At 39.2% G+C, this 20,074-nt stretch overlaps 1 protein-coding gene across 3 annotated transcripts; it reads right to left on the bottom strand.

The window, feature by feature from the left end:
- Nucleotides 1–482: 482 nt before the first annotated feature.
- LOC114061735 (Y+L amino acid transporter 2-like) lies at nt 483–20,074 on the bottom strand. Of its 3 annotated transcripts, XM_027892489.1 has the most exons (11): nt 19,685–20,074; nt 18,915–18,956; nt 12,716–13,233; nt 10,577–10,702; nt 7,293–7,437; nt 6,283–6,406; nt 5,435–5,538; nt 5,029–5,125; nt 3,562–3,711; nt 1,478–1,661; nt 483–770 (listed from the first exon to the last, which is right to left on the bottom strand). In XM_027892489.1, the coding sequence occupies exons 3-11, from the start codon at nt 13,215–13,217 to the stop codon at nt 679–681; spliced, it is 1,524 nt and encodes a 507-aa protein (XP_027748290.1). In that variant the 5' UTR covers nt 13,218–13,233; nt 18,915–18,956; nt 19,685–20,074; the 3' UTR covers nt 483–678. The 3 variants fall into 3 exon arrangements, with proteins under 3 accessions (XP_027748290.1, XP_027748289.1, XP_027748291.1); XM_027892488.1 differs by lacking the exon at nt 18,915–18,956; XM_027892490.1 differs by lacking the exons at nt 18,915–18,956; nt 19,685–20,074 and adding an exon at nt 13,409–13,619.

The raw sequence follows: 20,074 nt of genomic DNA, 5'->3' as shown, positions 1-20,074 counted from the left end.
TGTTTATACTTTATATCGAAAGAAAACCTTGCTGAAAGGAAGCTGCCACTGCAGATGGCATAGAAATGCAAATGGAAGATTTCATAGGTGCCCTATCAGCAAACACAATGTTGGAGATGCATGAAATTACAATCCTGCAAGTGACTTTACAGTGGGGAATGGGAATGAAGAGAGGTTTAAGTAGCAACAGTTGCCTATTCCATTGCTCTTTCTCTGAACAGACAACAACAAAACACGATAATTTTAGAAGTTACATAGACTTGTATGAGATTAAATTATCTTAATTGGGGTTAATTGAAGAGGAATGATGAAATTCAAACTAGAAACAATGTAGGTTACATTCAAATATAAATACAGAAAGGAACTATGACTTGCCAACAAGGATTATGAATGATACTGCATATCAACAAACCATATTTGAGCTGGAGCATCTGTTTTTGTGGTCTAGGTTGCAAGGCTGATGGCTTTTTTTTTTTTTTAACAACAGTTATTATCTTTTCCATTTTGGAAGACTGAATTAGTCTAATTTGCTAACGAGCAAAACTTAATGACACCAGACTGATGCACAGTACCGTGATTAGTGCTTTAGTATGACCGAACACATGGGGAGAACTTCAGATGATAAAAATTGCTCCAGATAGGAGATGTCCCGGCCCAACTCTCAATGTCAAGGCAACTCTATTTACTCTTAGCTGCTGTAGGTTCCACATCAATGTCCAGGTCTGACAGAGCACAGTAGAAGAGCATCTGAAAATACTTCGTTGTTGTAGCTGCAATAGCAAAAATGAATGAGACAAAGTTATAATATATCTTAAGACAAATAAACAGATTTTGAGGATTTGAAAGCATTACACTGATATTAGGAAAATCTTAAAACACCTTAATCAACTGAATTAATAATGTTATAGGTAAATAAAAAAAGTTCAGTAATTAAACTGAAAGTCTTGTTTAATTAGGCTTTCATCAACATTTTTACAGAATTGTCAGATTGATAGCTGAATTCAAAGTGAATAAAAACATTAAGTTTTGCTTTTCAAGACTGCCTGAATTTGAGGAGTGGAAATTACCCTTAAGGTAAAATTATGTCATTGTTTATGAAAATGCATGGACTCCTCTGACTTGGATGTTCTATTCCTTGGATAGAAAGTAAAGCAACGGTGTCCTGGTATGTCTGCCTTCCAGGGTATTAAAAAGTACTCATTTAATATTCACAATCCTACATGGCTTTTATTGAGCCAACATATTGAAATGGCTCAACACCACAGATATCAGATGACCATATAACATCCTCGTATTGAACCAATTTGTACAAGTATGCATGGTTTTGTTTTCAAGACCATATGATGAAGCAGATGACATGCCGCATACAAAAACATAGCAAAACTTAATAAAGAAAAAGGACTTCTGGAAAAATTATTCTTTTGTTCTTCTGACCATGGTTTTGTCACAGTGACTGGGATAAGGTGATTTTGCTTACCGGAGAGCCACTGTAGCCATTTAGGTCGTTTTTCAACTGGCAGGTAGACTCCCACATAATATGCAGGAATGCCTGAGAGGGCAATACCAACACCAATAAGGGAATTGATTGTGTCACTGTAGAGAGGAACTAAGACCAGGAAAAGGGAACATAAACAGTATACTATAGGGAAGAAGAGGCTAAGCTGTGGAGACAAAAAAAAAATAAAATTAAAAGATGCAAATAAATACTCTATTGCAAAAGTGTCAAGCTTTGCAGATTATAGACGTGCCAATAATAAAAGTATGTACTGAATATTTTGACTGCTTACAGTCAGCACAATTTGCTAGCTTCTGTGAGCTAGCACAGAAGAGCACTGCTGAGAACCTCTTATACCACACCTAAGAATCTGACCATTTTATTTTTTTCAGGCCTGCACAAGCTTGGTTCCTTTCAATTAGTAAAAGGTCAACCTTTGAAAGCAGTGCTTTCAAACTGAGCAGTAATGGGTAGTTCTCCCTCTAATTTCAGTTGCAAATTTGTAAGTGTAACTTTGATTTGGAACTAACTCAGCTGGACTTTCAATGACCATCTTGGTGCTATAGAACTAATGGACTGATCTACGACCATTTTGTGTGGGCACTTAACAAATATTATACCACAAATAAGGAAAGTCGGGCCATGAAGTTAGTAAGAGAACTGGAGCACCTTCCCTACGAAGACAGGCTGAGAAAGTTGGGGCTGTTCAGCCTGGAGGAGAGAAGGTTGAGTGGAGATCTAATAGCAACCTTCCAGTATGTGAAGGGGGCCTACAGGGAAGCTGGAGAGGGACACTTTGTCAGCAGTTGCAGCAATAGAGCAAGGAGAAATGGGTACAAATGGGTACCAAATGAAAGTGGGGAACTTTAGTCTAGATATTAGGAAGAAATTCTTTACTGTAAGGGTGGTGAGACACTGGTACAGATGGCCCAGGAAGGTTGTGGATGACCCAACCCCAGTGTTCAAAGCCAGGTTTGAAAAGCCCTTGAGCAACCTGGTCTAGTGGGGGGTGCACTTGCCCATGGTAGAGGTTGTTGGGTCTAGATGATCTTTAAGGTCCTTTTCAACCCTTAACATTCCCTATGATTCTAGGAAAGTTGCAATAACCTCTTCATGAACGTATTTTTCATTAAATTTTTTTTCATTGTCTAGGGTAGTGAACCTTCTCAAGAGTACAGGAGTTGACATTTGAATACTAGTTGAAGCTTCTGAGAATTCACTGGTATAATTACTTATTTTTGCTTATAAAGGTTAAAAATGTAAGTTGCTACATTTCAGAATAGGAAAAAGTGTATGTGGCGGTGTAGTGTTGACTAAGCTGGCAAATGCTGACAGGAATTAGGCAGTCATTATCTATAATCTGACTGTAATCCAGGAGCCAGTGCATGGTTTTGTGTGCCTGCAGGAAGCTGTGTGTTTCCACCCTTGCCTTCTGGACAATCACTAGATTACAACTAGAAACAAGTTTTAGACTGTTTCTGTGCAGTCTCCCTCTTCTAACTGACAGTTAAATGCTTTTCCAAGTCAGTCATTAAACTTGCATTTTGCTGTCTATGACCACTATGCAGTGGGAGGGAACAATCAAAATGTATTTTACTATTTAAGCTTTTGAACTTCTATGTGAGCTTTAGAACTTCTGCATGAGAATTGTGGACATTTATGGGCTTTGGAGGGATTTTACTGAGTTTGTTAAATCATGTAAATTTGATCAGAGTGTTAACCTTGCTGGAGCCTCCATCACTAGCTCTACTGAGGTCTGCTGTTCTTCCAGGATGGGCTAAGAACACCAGACATTTATTTATTTCTTATTTATTTGGAAACAAAATTATTTGTAAGTTTGAATGAAAGAAAATGAAATGGTAAATATAACAGCAAAAGCACTAGAACAGATGTTCTTGTGGAAACTCAAATCGGTTTTGCTCCTTCATCTTCTATTTTGAAATAATTCCCATAGCTGATAAATAGCCTATGACATAATTGGTAATGTTGTGGTTGTGGTATTAAAGATCACATAAACATGTGCATTAGCTGGCTTTTAGGGCTTGCTTCCTCTCTTGTTTACTTACTTTAACAGGTCGTGGCCTATGTGGCTGAGTATATCTCAAATATATTAATCCTGCAATAGACAGACCCACAAAGAGCCAGTAGTTGAAGCAGTAGTAATTAATGAGGAGGAACACATCTTCCACAAGGAGATAAAGCAAAGTCATTAAGCCCTAGAGATAATAAAAACAAAGAATATTTAATGGGAAAATAAAGAGAGAGTAAAATTATAAACTGGCCCATTTCCAACATATTTGTCTGGACTTAGGAGATCAGGTCCTCGCAAGGAGGATGTACTGAAACCTTTGAGAAATCTGCAAATATGCTGTGTGAAACATGCTGGCATCTCTTTGTTAAACATAGCAGTGAGACCGACACATTTGGCTGAAGAGGTGTCGATTCTGTGAAGTTATGTTTCATCAGCAGCAGGCAACTCTCCCAAGAAGGCCAGGTGAGGAGCCCCAGATTCTGCTGCGGTATGGAGAAGGCTGCCAAGAAGCTCTCAGTATGTAGAGGCTTACTCTGCTGTCATGGTTGGCTTCAGCTTGGAGGCAAACTTTTAATTTAGCTTCAATGTTGGAGGCTTCCACAATCCACCCATAAACTGAGAGCATTCGAGTAAATTTTGTGGCCAGCAGGTGTGCTGTTCTGCCTGCATGGAAAGACCTAAACCACTGGGAAAATAATGTCTGTTTTAACAAATGAGCAGAGAAAACTTTCACTTTTCATATGAAAAATACAAATGGTGGTGTATTAAGAAAGTATAGCTCATCTTGCTAGTGCAAACAGAATCCCTGTGAGAAAAGTGTTCATAGTGGGATTATAACTTTTAGTAAATTATTGGATGCTAAACAGGACCATAAATTAAATCATAAATGGTATGTAACACAGGGCAAAGGCAGACACCAAATAAAATACACACTTAAATACATGGATTATTTATGAAAATGATTTGCACCAATTCTATAACTTTTGGTTCTTCAATTTTGTGTCACAAGACTCATTTGTATAGTGACAGCAGGAAAAAGTCAATATGGCTATGGGCATCCAATGATAGAAATTTAATTTTAGGTGCTTTGTCACTTCTGTTATAACTAGAGCCATAAAATATCAGGCTATGGCAGGGTCTGAGAGATGTTCCTGCTATATTCTCCTCCAGTGACACTGAAAGCTCACAGAAAGCCTTAAAGAGACTTAAACAGCTCCTGTCTATACCATTACATATTTAGCCATTTTTTTTTCTCAGTAATGGTATTGTACTTCTCACTAATGTTGTTTGGAGAGCAGATGAATGTGAATCAAGTCATTCTCTTTCCACTGCAAAAACCCCTATCAGGCAAAATAACACCACCCCCACCCCCTTGAAGTCTTTTGGACATTTGCAGAAGATGTGTCCAGCAGAGGAGAAGCCTGTGAGAACACCGGGCAGAGGTGAGGTGTTTTACCCCTGGGTCTGAACCCTGCCTGCTCGAGGCTGGGCTGTCACTTACGTTGAAGAGGAGAGCAGGGACTGGCGTGAAGCACTTTATATGAATCAAGCTCAGGCTGACAGGGAGGTGTCCTTCCCTGGCTCCAACATAAAAAAGCCTAAAAAACAAATAAGAAAACTTAACCAGACAGTGAGCCAAGGAATAGCTTGTTGCTTTCTGGCAAAACAAAAAATAATTCTTTCATGACTCTGCTGTACCTGCTGCTGTCATCTCAAGTGGCTTTAGTTGATCAAATGGTGCTGATCATGAGAGGACATGTGGGACTGTAAGAACCCCTCCATCATAAATAAACAACTTGACATGGCAAAAAATAACTGTGTCACTTCTACCATGCAGTAGTAAATAATGCAGATCAATAACAAATTATTCCTTTTCAGTTATTTAAAATAAATCTTGTATTTCATACCGAGATGCTGCAATAATTGATGAGTTTAAGCCACTATAGCAAGACATGGCCACTGCTATAGGAATTATCCACTTAGCATGACTAAGGGTTTCACCACCAAATGTCTGTAACAGAAGAGGAAAACAATAGTGAGGCCCATTACATTAAGCATATGGACAATCCTGAGAAACTCATGAAACCACACTATCCCAAATGTCATGTCATAGCCCATGCTTTCTTATGACACCCCATAATGACTTGGGAAACTAGAATTTGGGAAAGCTAATCAGTATCAAAATAAAAATGGTAGATATATTAAAAAAAGATTAAAAAAAAAATTCTAAGCGTAGATCAAGTCAGTAAGGGAAAAGAAGATGTATTGGCTTTAATCTATTCTGACAAATCCCAACTGTAATAATCCATGAATTTTTATTTTACTTCTGAATAATATTAATAAGGTTTTAAAAAAGCATTTCAGGGAACATTTTCTTGTTGAAAATATTGCTGTGAGTCTGCAGCATTAAACATCACACACTGCACATCAGAAAGATAACAAAAAACCCTGGTTCTCCAACCACTCAGACTTTCTATAGCTCTTTCTCTGTCTGATCTTGGCAAAAGCATCGTTCTAATGATGAACTGTTAAGAGCATGATTTATAGAGTATATAAGTGGATTTTTCAAGAGCAGATTTATTGCATACATTCTTGATATGCACCTTCTAATATACTAGTACTCTTACATGGAAAAAAAGTATTTTAACCAAAGCAGAAGCCTACGGCGTGAAATTATTTCAACTGTTTGCCAAGAAGTATGCTACCTTAGACTTTTCTGCAGTGTCTTTGGTTTTAGTTATTTTTCCCAACTTACCACAGCCACTGCATCGCTTGTGAGCAGAGCTGACATGTCCAACACTACATAGTACGCTATATTAGTCAACAAGTAAATAATAGCCACAATAGGCATTGAAATTGCAATAGAAAGAGGTAGATTCCTGCAAAAGGAAAACGGAAAATTTATTTCATATTCTTTAAAGAAGAAATACTTAAATAGAAGATTGTTTCCAGATTCAGACATTTGTCAATGGATACCTCCATCACAGCTGGTAATCCATCATTTTGTAATCACAGGGTTACAAAATAACATGCAGCCACGTGTGGCACAATTCCATAAGCAGCTTAGTTTGTTGCTTGTGGGTCTGTCACAAGTTTTAGAGAAAAAGAAAATGGACATTCATACCTGTAAATTTATTATACTGTCTTTTATATTAAGCAATTTAAGAGAGCATCTAAACAATGAAACTTAAATTCACACTTAGGTATTTTCTTGACTGTGGTATTTTTTCCTGACTTACAACTCATGCATGTCTCAAGACCAGGTGGACTATATCAGCTTGAGTAGCTGACACACACAGTGCCCACAGGGCTGACTTCCCTACAGAGGGGAGGACATGGTATTTGCCCATAAACAGTAGTGCTGAAGATTACTTTACAGAAGTCATAAACCTGACACAGTCTCACTCTACTGGTGGCAAAACTAGTCCTGGAAAAATAATTGTTCTGTCTAACTGAAAAGAAGTAGGGAATTTTAGAGGGCTATACGGACCCCTGCTTTTCCCTGCTTTCAGCAGGGATTTGTTCTCCTCCTTTATAAATTCTAGTGTGAAGCGTATGGTGTAAAATATCTGCAGGCAAGTGATTTATTAGTGTGATACAACTGATGACTGAGCACAATAATCAAAAGAGTTCCCATTGCTTTGTTTGAAAAGAACACAGATTTTGCAGAGAAAATAGTTTGACTAATTTCCAATCAGAAACAAATACAGAGTGGTTTGTCCGGCCATTGCCTGTCAGAGATTCAAAGCAAAAGCATGTGTTTACCTCTCGGGGTTCTGCATTTCCTCAGTGACGTAGTTGAGCGTGTCCCATCCTGAGTAGGAGAAGAGGGCAGAGTAGAGAGCCAGGGCGATCATCCCTGGGTTGGTTGCTGAGCCCTCAAACGGAGCTCTCAGGTTTTCTGTTTCCCCTGTACAAACGGCAGGTGCCAATTGCCTGTTACGTTTCAAGGATTGTGACTTAGAGTGCATCAGGCAAAGCATCACCAGTCTGTCAAAGGAGGGGATTGTCCTGCTCTGCTCTGCACTGGGGAAGCTTCACTGTGAATACTGTCTGCAGTTTTGGGCACCACAATAGAAGAAAGACACTAAGCCATTAGAGAGCGTCCAAAGGAGGGCAAGAAAGATGGTGAAGGGCCTTGAGGGGAAGCCGTATGAGGTCACTTGGACTGTTCAGCCTGGAGGAGACTGAGGGGAGACCTCACTGCAGTTACAACTTCCTCGTAAGGGGAGGTGGAGGGACAGACATGATCTCTTCTCTGTGGTGACCACTGACAGGATCCAAGGGAATGGCCTGAAGTTGTGTCAGAGGAGGTTTAGGTTGGATATTAGAAAAAAGTTCTTCACTCAGAGGGTAGTTGGGCACTGGAACAGGCTCACCAGGGAAGTGGTCAAAGCACCAAGCCTGTTCAAGAAGCATTTGGATGATACTCTCAGGCACATGGTGTGGCTCTTGGGGCTGTCCTGTGCAGGGCCAGGAGTTGGACTCAATGATTGTTGTGGGTCCCTTCCAACTCAGCATATTCTGTGATTCTGTGATACGCTGAAAGACCCAGCTAACCAAAAGGAAATAAACCCCCACTGCATCCAGGTTTTATTACTATATCTAAAGGTTCACAGCTTACATTTTTAATTGACAAACAAGAGAACTTCTGTCAGACATTCAGAGAACTACACTTGTACAGGGAGAGAGTAGAACAGATATTCCCATGTTTGTTATTTGGATGACTTGTGTAATTCTACCAGAATTCACAGAGTCTTCATCTCATGGCTTTACTGACAAGTCTACTGAAGGAGGGAACCGTACTGAGAGCATGCAGTACCCTGTCAGCCAGGCAGAGGTACTTGGGAAACCCAATTTCAGTTCCTGAATCTGTCTCACATTTCTTGCTAATACTTGTACTTTTGTTTTCACCAGCTGAATTAGTGGCCACTGGAGTGGGACCTCCTGGAGGCATGGTTCTCAGTGGGATGCTCTGCCCAGCAAAGGTGTTCCTCAAAATGAGAGATGAGACTTAAAATATCTTTCCCATCAAAATTATCCTCTAATTTAGCACAATCAGTTGAGAGGACAACCTGCAGAATGCTGCAAAGTAGATGAAATGTTAATGAAACTGCGTGAGCCTTCACTGCCATTCTGAAAAGGGGAAGAAAGGCCTTACTCAGTTTGCAGAAGGAAAGTCAACTACCTAATGCAAATAGAAGTGGGTGAAGTATTAAGGAAGACAGAAACATGCTGAAAACTATATTAGGAAAGAAAGTAAGGCCTTTGTTGTAAAATTAAAGTACTTCACCCTCTGGCAATTCGGTCCTTGAAGCAGTCACTACCAGGAGACTGAACCAAAGAACAGAAGTTACGAGATGTACACACACTTTGGGGAAGAAAATGGTTGGAAGGAAAAAACAAGAAAAATCCAAAATGCTCAAGAAAAGTTTGTTTATTTGTTTGTTTGTTTGTTTTATAAAAGACACCTGATATTGAAAATCAGATATATTAAGAGTGTTTTAACCTAAGATGTGTATCCAAGCACTTCAGAAAGAAGGAATATAGCGGGGCTAAAACATCATTAAAACAGTTGCTGAGTTTAAAAGAGTCATTGACCTGATCATAGCTTCCTCCAGAAGTCTACATCATTCCCATTCTTCCTGTATTTAAGTGCTCGGTTGTGCTTAAACAAAGCAAAGATGAGACCTTTACTACCACTTAAAGCGTCAGCATTTTGTGTTCCTGACAATCATGTTTCCTTTCCACTTTTACCCTCTCTGACCCCTGAAAGCAATGCAGATGAAACAAAGTGGGCTATACCGATGTGGGACCAGAGGGAACAGTCCCTGAGCCAAAAAGCACACCACAGCAGGCTGGGAATTTTGGAGGAGGTGATTTGAGAGCAGTGGCAAAGCTGATACAGATGTGACATCACAGACTCACATCTTTGTAAAACTGCAGCAGTTTTATGAGGGGAACTACTCCTCCATGCAACTGTGGCCCTTAAGCAATGTTTGTCCTCATCCTGATGTTCGTGCCCTTAGGACTGGGTTCAGTTTCCAGGTTTCTTTAGACTTGAATCAACCAGTGACAACTGACATGCACAGTTAATGGCTAAACAGAAAAGCTTTCCTTAAGTCTGGTGTAGCTTTACAGTGGAACAGCTGATACAACTGCAGCCAAGAAAAGCCAGCAAACATGGAAAAGCAAACATGCTCATTTTAGGTATATAAGCTGGTTTAGCAGGAGAAAAAGATAATTCCTAAATTGAAAAGGGGAAACCATCTTTATTTCAACTGAATAAAGATACAATTTAAGAATTTCAAAGGAAATTAAAATGAAGAAACCTTAGTAACCTAAGCAGCAGAGCTAGAATTTGAAGAGACTTCACTGTAGCACAGGCCCAAATTAATAAGATCAGATCTATTGTTATATACAAAGACCACATGTATTACTGGAATAAACTACTCTTCAGCTTTTCAGTGTGTTCAGTTCAGCCCAGTTACTGCTGATAGGAGGTGGCTCATCTGTCCTGTGATGCCTTATATTAACACAATACCACAGTGACTCACAGAACTGCACTGTTACAGTCTTCTCCCTTGCTGAACAACCACGCCCTCACACAAATCCCACCAGTGATTTCCCCGCTCCCTGGTCCTCTCCCCTGGCAGGGTGCTCTGGGACAGGGCTGTTCGTGGGGGCTGGGGGAGTGTGGTGGTGGGGACAGGTGTGAGGAGCGATGCAAATTCTGTTGTGCTGTCCTGTCATAGGATAGGTAGCCATGCATGAGACACTGAGGCTGTCTTTAAACTAGTTAGCAGTTGCTGTTTGCTCTTCAGGCCAAGCAACACAGGACTTGGCTGTCAATGGATAGAAGAATAACTAACACCCTATTGCTTAACAAACCATAAAAATCCTGTGATCTTCCTATGGCAGACTTTTTTTTTCCCAGAATAAACAAGGCTCCATATGTAAGTCTTAAGAAGTCTGATTTCCCTGCCTGGATTTTGAAACTCATATATGGTTCATTTCACAGAATTCAAGTAAGTGAAAATTATTCTTACCTTTACCAATTTTGTAAAGGCCAACAGATATCACCAAGATAAGAGCCATAACTTTTGCATATGTGAAAACATCTTGGACGCGGGTTCCCCACTTCACATTAACACAATTAATAAATGTTAAGGAACCTGCAGAGAAAGAGAATATGCATGAAAGGAGCACTGGATGTTTTACATCATTGAAGTTATATTTTAAATCCATCCTTCTAGACGCCACCCCACTTTCAAAGAGTAAAATTGACTCAAATTTCACCCCTTCACGACCATCTAGATTTGTTAAGATGAAATATCTGGTTTAAGATTTACACAATAGTTTTCTGAAGGATTGTGTTTTCATGACAGTAGGTAAGACAAAACACATTGGTTTTTGAATTTTAGGACTAATTCTTGCTACTTTTAGATAACATTTAAACTATATTGAAGTCCACAGAGTTGTTCACATGTAGGGTGATAGAAAGGCCACACAAAAGGAGAAAAAAAGCCTCTTGATGGCTTCCTGGAAAACCCCAGCACCTGGGGAGACATTCCCAGAAACTGATAAGAGAATTAAACTAAGAAAGGAGTGATATGGAGATAGCAGGCCTTTTTTCAGAAAGCATCCTGCCAGAGGGAAACACAGGAAAATTACTCTTGAGGCTATGTCATCTGTCTATCACCTCAAAATTAGCCTATCATGAAGCCTTCTTGCTCCAGCTACAGGAAGCATTGTGCTCCCAGGCTCTTGTTCCTGCTGGGGGACTCCAACCACCCCAACATCTGCTGGGCAAGCAGCAACACATGAGCTGTAGGCAATCCAGGAGGCTCCTGGAATTCATGGAGGATAACATCCTAAGCCAGGAACAGACAGCCCTACTAGGGGGGATGTGATACTGGACCTGATGGTCACCAATGTAAGTGAGCTAACTGGGAACATCAAGATCGGAGGCAGCCTGGGCTGCAGTGATTATGCACTGGTGGAGTTTGCAGTCCTGAGGGATATGCATCAGGTGAAGGGTTAAGTCAGGACCCTGAAGTTTAGGAAAGCAATCTTCCAGCTCTTTAAGGATTTAGTCAATAGGAGCGAAGTCCCTCCCACTGTCAGAGAAAATCAGATTCATGATCACCTGAGGAATCTGAACACACGTAAGTCAGCTCAGAAATCAGACGTACCAGAAAGCACACTGTTGATTCACATGAAGGCTACAGTAAGAATAACTAAGAAAAGTGAAGCCTTGAGAAATACCAACATTCGAAGACTATTCTTAAGTGTTAGGGTTTCATGAGGAGCACACAGAACACTGAGGAAAGAAACTCCGGTCTAATAAATAACTGCTTTCCTGTGCAAGTGGAGAATTTCAGCTGATAAAGTAATTTGGAAGAGGGTTAGTTGCTCTTTAGACTGCTGAGTGGTCACGATGGTCTCAATACCATGGAGCCTTTTTCAGAGGTGAACTTCCTGTGCACCACACTGGTGAGTCAGGGCTACAGAGAAAACACCTTTTCAAAACTGTCAGTATACACTATATCATCTTAAATTAAAAATACTTTTTTTGAAGTTTTGTTGAGCTGTACAATTTCAAACCATTTTTGAAAGCTCAAGCTACAGCACAGCCTCAAAGGAACACACACCCTATCTTGACATATCGATGTTTATAAGAACAGAATTTGAATATAGTCCATTTACTGGAGGATGGATTTACTTATCTCTGAGCTCACTCAAGACATACAGTCAAGATGAAGTGGAGTGGAGCTTGTGGAGTGTCTGATTACACTACACAACTTCTCTACAAATAACACTGTGTTAGGCAAAGTATTTTTAATTCCATATGAATGTTCATTTTTTGTGATTTGCAAGAAATAGGGGAGAGAAAGCATGGACCGAATGTGGGCTGCCAATTAGGTCAGTGAACCATAGAGATATATATATCTTTAATCAGCAGCCATAATTTTCCTCAGCCACACTGTTGTAATTCTCCTCTCCCCTCTAGTAATCCCAGTCCCAAATAAAATACATCTGAATAAAAGATTATTAGTTCCTAACAACATGTTTTAGATAGGCAGTAATTATTTTTTGCAGAAGGCAAAGAAACAGAAATCCAGAAAAACGTCTCTGGGCACCTACAATTATAGCTCTTAACTTCCAACAATCACAACTTTACTTACATATACATGCAGCTGCAATCAACCTGACTGCATCATATGGCGGCTCACAGTGAGGAAAAATTGGTTGAACAATATAGTTCGCAAATGTGATTGCTATCACTGCCTGAGTTGTCGGTTCAATAATTAGCAAGGAAGACCAGAGTCTGATGAAGGCCACAATGGCACCAAATGATTCCAGGATGTAGGCATAACTGCCTCCAGACTTCACAATGGATGTTCCCAGTTCAACGTAACACAAAGCTCCAAACAGCGAAAACAACCCACCAAGTGCCCAGATGACCAGCGAGAGTCCATAGGAAGCACTGTACATTAAAACACCTCTGGGTGATACAAATATCCCAGAGCCAATCATATTCCCTACAATTAAAGAAACTCCATTTAGTAATGTGATTTCTTTTTTCATCTGCATTTTTTCAGTCATCTCTGCCATATTGTCCATTTCAGCTTTTCCATTCTTAGTTCTGGATTTTTTATCACAGCACATTTGCCAGGGGGCCGGCATCTTCAAGTCACATTACCTGAAAGCAAGAGGAGAGAACACCTTCTGTAATGCACATGACATCAGAGACACAGATAAGATAATTAGCATACAAGGCAAAACCAGTACAAAGACCAACTATTTTGCCTTCTTTTATCTTGCAGTTCAGGAAACACACAAATTAGTGAATCTTCTTAACTTTCACTGTTCCATACCTTTTTAATAGATAAATTTGAGCCCACTGTCCTTGATTATAGATCCTAAAGCTTTTGTTAACTCTCAGTTCACTTTTATTATTTGTCTTGAATTGTAATTTTACATTATGTTATTGAAGATATTTCAGGGAAGAAGGAGACACTGTACTCCTGGGAACATGTTCTAATACAGCTGGAGTGTCCTCTACAGGAATACTTCTTCCTAAATTTTACTCTTACTCCAGAAAGAACTTTATGTCATTATTATTTGTTTCATCAAACCACATCCACTTGAAAACTATTTGCCGAGGCACACAAGAGAAAAGACAGAAAAAGATATTCAAAACCTCTAATGTCACAAGGTAAATGTTAATATGAGCACAAAGAGAAGAGTTTTAGCTGCTCCTAGAGGTGAGATTGCTGCTGCAGTGAATAATGTAGCTTGTTTAGTTATTAACCTCACTTGACTTCTCAGTAAAAGCCACTAGCACTGCACATGGATTGAGTTTTGAACACTCTGTCCCTGGAACACTTCTGTTTAAGAGAGTCCAACAAAACATGACGGTAAAAACATCCCACCCCGGTGCTCGCAGGGCAAGATCCAAGTATGCTGGGAGCTGGGATAAGCGACCTTACTGCATAGATGCACTGATAATTGGCCTTGTGCACACACTGCACTGCTTGGGGTCTGAATTCCTTAGGGATAAGGATGCCAGGACTGCAGTGACCGTCTAAGTTCTTGTGTCCTGCTGACTTATAATAATGCTTAGAACAATGGCTATTTTCTTGTGCCTGTCTCAAAAGAAATCTATTTCTCATTCCCTTCCTACCTCCATACACACTCTGAAACACTTCTAAAGAAAAATTCCTCAAAATCCTATGACCTAAAGCCAAGTTCTCTGAATAGAATAAAGCTCATCCATGCTACACTGGCAAAAAACATTTGATTACAAATTCTGAAACATTACATTTATACATTACATTTGATTCACAAATTTATGTTTTTAAAGTGTGGGTCAATGGCCAGTTTAAAACAACCTGCCCTCCCCAAACTTCCCAAAAGGTTTGCTTTCCTTTGTAAGGTATGTCTGTTTTAGCAGCTCTGAATATTTCATAATTCTATGTTCTTTCCCAGTTTTTTGATACAACTCACTTTCCTAAATAATCAAATAACAAATGAGGCTGGATAAGTATTAAATATTAAAAGTTACCAAACTCTCTTTAAAGATTAAATGCTTTTCTCATCCGATTGGCACTTTTCCTAACTGCAGGAACACTGTGGGAACACTGGAATAAAGTTAAATATTAACTCTTGCCATAAGCATTCAAGCATGACTGCAGTCTCCCATGTTTTTCCTGACCTCCTTCTCTCACACAGAGGTGACTCCTCTTACTTCTCACTTTGTCCCTCTATGAATAAAAAACATCATCCTGGTTTGCAGGGAGGAATTTCAAGCATCGAAAACACCAGTCATGTATCTCCCTTAAAATTCCTGGTAAGCATTCCCAGTTTCCTTGTATGTGACACAAAGGAGGAAAAAGTCACATCCCTGCCCTGAAATACTAGCCAATACTTCCAGAACCTCTGTCTCAGTACCTAGGCTCCTTGGGTATGTGAAGTGTTGGCAGAAAACCCTCCTGTGATGGCAGCTGTCCAGAGAGCTCTTCAGGACAGCAGCATGCTGGAAATCTGGGGCAGAGCTCTGTATTAATATTACTTTGTCAGCAGAGCTAGTTTAAAATCATCTTGTGCTTTTTGTGCCAGATCTAGGATTTGTCTGTAGAATTAAAAAAACATAAATTAAATGTGAGCTTGGCCTGTGAGCCAAAATGTACAAATATTTAAGTGGGTACAGTTCAATGCTGTGAGAATTTAAAATACGGTTGTTCCCCAGGTGATGTGAATGTGTAGCTATGCAAGTATTGATCAAAACCAATGAATATCAGTTTTCCTGAGATTAAGTCTCACTAGTAAATAACATAAAGTTATTTTCCTGTAAAAAAGGAAACATAAGTAACTGGTAACTTGTGTATGTGGTATCAAACCTGAACTTTGAGGTCTAGTCCTGGTAGCTAAAGGGAATTTGAGCACTTAAACTGGCAATGCCACTAAAGTCTAGTAGCACGAAGATGATCTGTAGCTTTCATAACAGCACAAAGGTAAAGATTAAATTATTTTCTTAAGTAACACATTTTGTGCATTTTTCTTATATCTCTTGTGCTAACAGAAGATTACTTCAGATTGCTAAAAATGCATAACTAGAGCTGTGTAGGAAAATATTTCTTTTATAAATAAGTGACTATGGATGAAACCATTTAAAAAGTCTGTACTTTGAGAGATGTCACATTAGCAAAACTTTTAAACATACCCTGAACTAAGTCCACAAATAGGTATAGCCTGCAAATCAAAGAATAAGAGATTCAGTTTCCATAACCAAAATGTGTAGCTTCACTTTAATTAAGTTATCCCAATTTATATCAGCTGAAAGTCTGAAAGAAAGTAGCAATTTTAGAATAAAATACTTTAAATAGCCTCTCTCTGTACCTTCTGCGCCCAGCAACCAACAGTATTCCCATTAGCTTTGACAGTACACTGATTTCATTCAGTGGCATCACAATATTGAAGCTGTTATTGATTTCTTTATTTAGGACAATGTCTTCAGTAATTAAATGAGGTTTGTTTGACTGAGGCAAGACTCATGTTAGGCTAGGACAAGTCTTCATGCTAGGCTAGGTCTAGCATGAAGTCATGACTTCAGTCTTAGGCTAAGGCTCTGCAAAGTTTTCATGCTGTCAAGAAAATTAGGAGAATACAGGAAATGGTCTCCTGTACAGACCTTCTTGTATAATAGCAAAAGAAGAATAATTTTTTGTCAAATATGCTGTTACATCCAGGAAGCGATGAAAACAATTTGAGGATATGGCCAGTGTCTGTTGCCATAGTCTCACCCTGTATCTCATTTATAGCTTCTGCTATTTTGGTCCTACTAAACCTGGCCTGTAGTCCTGCCCTGCTGTCATTACTGTTACTTCATCCTCATGCCACCAATCTCCATTTTCTGGGACCATCACAGAATCAATTCAATTCACAGAATTCAGTAGCTTGGAAAAGACCTCTGGGATCATCGAATCCAATGTATGAGCAAACACCACACTGTCAACTAGACCATGGCACCAAGTGCCACATTCAGTCTTTCCTTAACCGCTGTTGCTTCTGTCTCTCACTGGTGCCAAAAAAGCTTAAACTGAGAAGCCTAGCTGCTCCAGAAGACTTCAATAGCTCTTCTCTATCATTTGGCCATTTGTAGGTCACCTTTTGAGGATGCACATAATCCAAGTGAAAGCCAGTAAAAATTACAGTCTGGGAGAGCTTATTTGCTGGGGACAACAATCAGAGCTGTAACAAGTTGACTTCTTACAGAGAGATGACCATTTTCAGTTGTTAAATCCTGTATTATAATTGACAACAAATCCTTATTGTGAATCTGCTATCATTCAGAGGGGCTTCCTGAGAACAAAAAGATTTCATTTATGCACTAATAAAAAAACTGATGTCCTTTTCCTTCTGCTTTAACATGTTTGAGTGTTTAAGGGCTAACCCTACTGCGATAATAAAACTGTATGGCATAAAAAACATAAGTACAGGTATTTTAGTAGCTCTTGAGTATGAAAGCTGAAGAGCAAGGCATAAAACCTTTTTAACATGAAGGAAGGTCCCTACTCTCTTGGTCCTTATGGACTGTGACAGGCAGTAAGAGCTACTGCTCTCTGGAAATCTGAGACTCAGACATGCATCAACGTGCCAATGTGGCTCAGAGGCCACAGCAGGCTAAATGAAACAGCTGCAAACACTTGCCTCTGCTTTGTCTCAGCAACTGATTTCTATTACAGAACTGTAGAACTCTGTTTCCATGCAGGTCGTGCTTTTCTTTAGGGGCTCCCTCAACAAATGGAGGGAAATTTTCCTCTCAGAGAAAGCACAATGCCTTGAGAGTACAGACAGACTTAATGGCCCTGAATCTTCTGCAGTTGTTTACCTCCCAAAGAGGAACGGAAAGGAACTTGTAGATTGACACCTGATAAATTAAAGAAAACAATAACACCACATACAACTAATCCTCAATAGGTCATTTCTTAGTCAAGCCACTGCCAAAAGTCACATTGAAAAGTGAAGGAAGAAGGGACAGCTTGATAGTAGCTGAAAACCAGAGCTGAAGTCAAAGACAGTTCTATAAGTTCCTGCAGGGCCGGTTTGGCAGGGCAGGATTTTCTCAGACACTTCCCATTCTTCAGGGGTCTTCAGCCTCATGAATGATTGCCTCCTTCTTCAGGGGGTAATTCACCTTGGCCAAATGATTCAGCAAGGCTTGGTCAGGGGTTATGGAGGTGCTTATGAACTTTCATAGGAACTTACAGACTTATGAAGCAGTCTTATGAACTGCTCCATAGACTTCCAGAGGGACTGAGGTGCCCCTATTTGCTAGAATATTTTGAAATTCTCAGCTTTTCATTCAAGAAATATTAGTAAATCAATTAATCTCTCAGAGATCCAATATCGCTGCCTTCAGTAGATTGTCTTGGAAGCTGAGGCATTTTAGAAAGTCATCTCTTATCGAAGATGTTGGAACATGCTAGACATCAAAGTTATCCTTAATCCCATGGCCTTTTCTTTTGGTGATTTTTGTCTACCTCCACCTAATTTCTCAATAATGATGCCATCAATGAACCAGGCAAAGTCAAGCCAGGTAAGAAAACTGATAGGCATCCAATATTTTCTATTTTCAGTCAGAAAATTAGAGAGATTAAGAAAACATTTAAAATTAAAATCTAGCACATTTTAATTATGTTTGTATTATAAATCAATATATGTATAGAAAGGATTTTAAAATTCATGAACAATTTCTTATTTTCTCAAAGTACATTCTGGGCAACTTTTTCCTGCCTGTAGCAAAGTGACCAAATATTAAAAAAAATCCCCAACCATATAAGTTTATATTAGTAACTGCTGGAACAAAAAATCAGATGACCTAGCAGTTTTCAACACGACCAAAAATATGTAGACCAAACTTCAAAATACTATTTTTGAGCATGAGCTTCAGCAGGTCTTAAAGGGAGTATTCATGGCAGATGATACTGTTGAACATTTTCCAATGAGAGAGGAAAGCAAACAAAACAAGATTATGTATTATGAGGAAAGATTATAAAATATTCTTAGAAATAATAATAACCGCCCCCTCCAAACAACAACAACAACAAATCCACTTTGATCTCATTTGAAGAAAACATATCCTACTCAGTAGGAAACAAGTACTTCCTTTTGGTTTTCAAATTTTATGTTTATAAAAATATTTAATGAATTATTGCTTTACATGCTCCAAATGCATATACTGGTTTTCTCATAGGAGGGACTTGCTCTACCCCCAGCACACCCTTCCCACTCAAAAGGAAATCACAGAGGATATTTGAGAGAGAAGCTACTGTAGCCCGAATCTAAGAAAGGTATTAAAAAGAGAAGGCAGCAGCTTACCAGAGGGTAGGTGATATGCCTGCTTCCTTTAGCAGAAGACTGCTGTAAGAGAACAGTGCTCTAAATAAACACATCTGTTTGACCAGGACGGGTAAGTTAACACTCTCTAGCTGCTATTTTTATTACAGTAGCATGAATACTAAAATTAATGAGAGCTTTCAAGAAAGACTCTCTTGTAATGTGTTTTCTCCAAACAGCCTCAGCTGAGGTCAGTAGCAGGCAGAAGCAGGCAGCTGCTGCTCTCCATTCGTTAAGAAGTTGTGACAGAATAAGACAAAGGGAAGGTTGGGAAAATAAAGCCTTTCATCTACATGTCACTGAAACCAAGCACAACACTTTGCCAGATGTTAATGTGAAACAAATGCAGTCTAATTCTTTCTTGTTGACTTAGTCACAATGAGACTTTTACTAATACTATTTATTCTGGTAGCACAACTTAACAAATCAGAAAGGCTTTCAGAGAGGGGAGACTAGCAAAGAGAGTACTTTAATGAAAATCATAGGTATTATTTCATTTCAAACCTAACATTTTTCTGTTTTTTAGTTTGTTCTTTTTTTAAAATATATTTTCTTGAAGTTTAATCTATGCAGTTAAATATTTATCAACTCAATTATTTATCGTAACTTCAGAATTACAGATCTGTGGCTTTTGTAATAATTTATGACATGATGCACAAGACACAAAATAGGCTGATCTGGTGTTAAGATCTCATTTAATTAATTAAGCTTTAAAAGTATCTAAGATAAAGAAAAGCAAGGAAAGAAATTACCCAACGTATTCAGCTTTGTCTTCCAAAAGGGTACGTTGCTCTGTCTATGACATACGTTTGCAAAGCCGGTACGGTATACGGCACAATATCTACGGAAACAAGTAAACATCCAGAAAACGAAGTCTTCTGGGCAGAGCAAAAAGTTAATGAATGCAAGAGCACTAACCTGGGATTTTCGTTTTCCATGAAGAACCCAGTAGTAAGGCAAAATATTTGCACTCAAATGCCAAAGGGCATCTGAAAGGCAGGTGAAAAGTCTTAAGTTGCTGGGGTTGAGGCACCAGAAAATAGGACTTCAGCAGAGTGGATCACTAATTCATACAGGAAAGTGAAATAATTGAATTCAAGCACAGAGGTCTCTCTAGTGAGCCTCAGCAGTCCAATAAGAAA

This window comes from Empidonax traillii, unplaced genomic scaffold (genome assembly GCF_003031625.1).
Source record: "Empidonax traillii isolate 1590-97213 ecotype Southwest subspecies unplaced genomic scaffold, ASM303162v1 scaffold355:size2308892, whole genome shotgun sequence".
Taxonomy (NCBI): Eukaryota; Metazoa; Chordata; class Aves; order Passeriformes; family Tyrannidae; genus Empidonax; species Empidonax traillii.
This window is presented reverse-complemented; position numbering and strand designations above follow the sequence as displayed.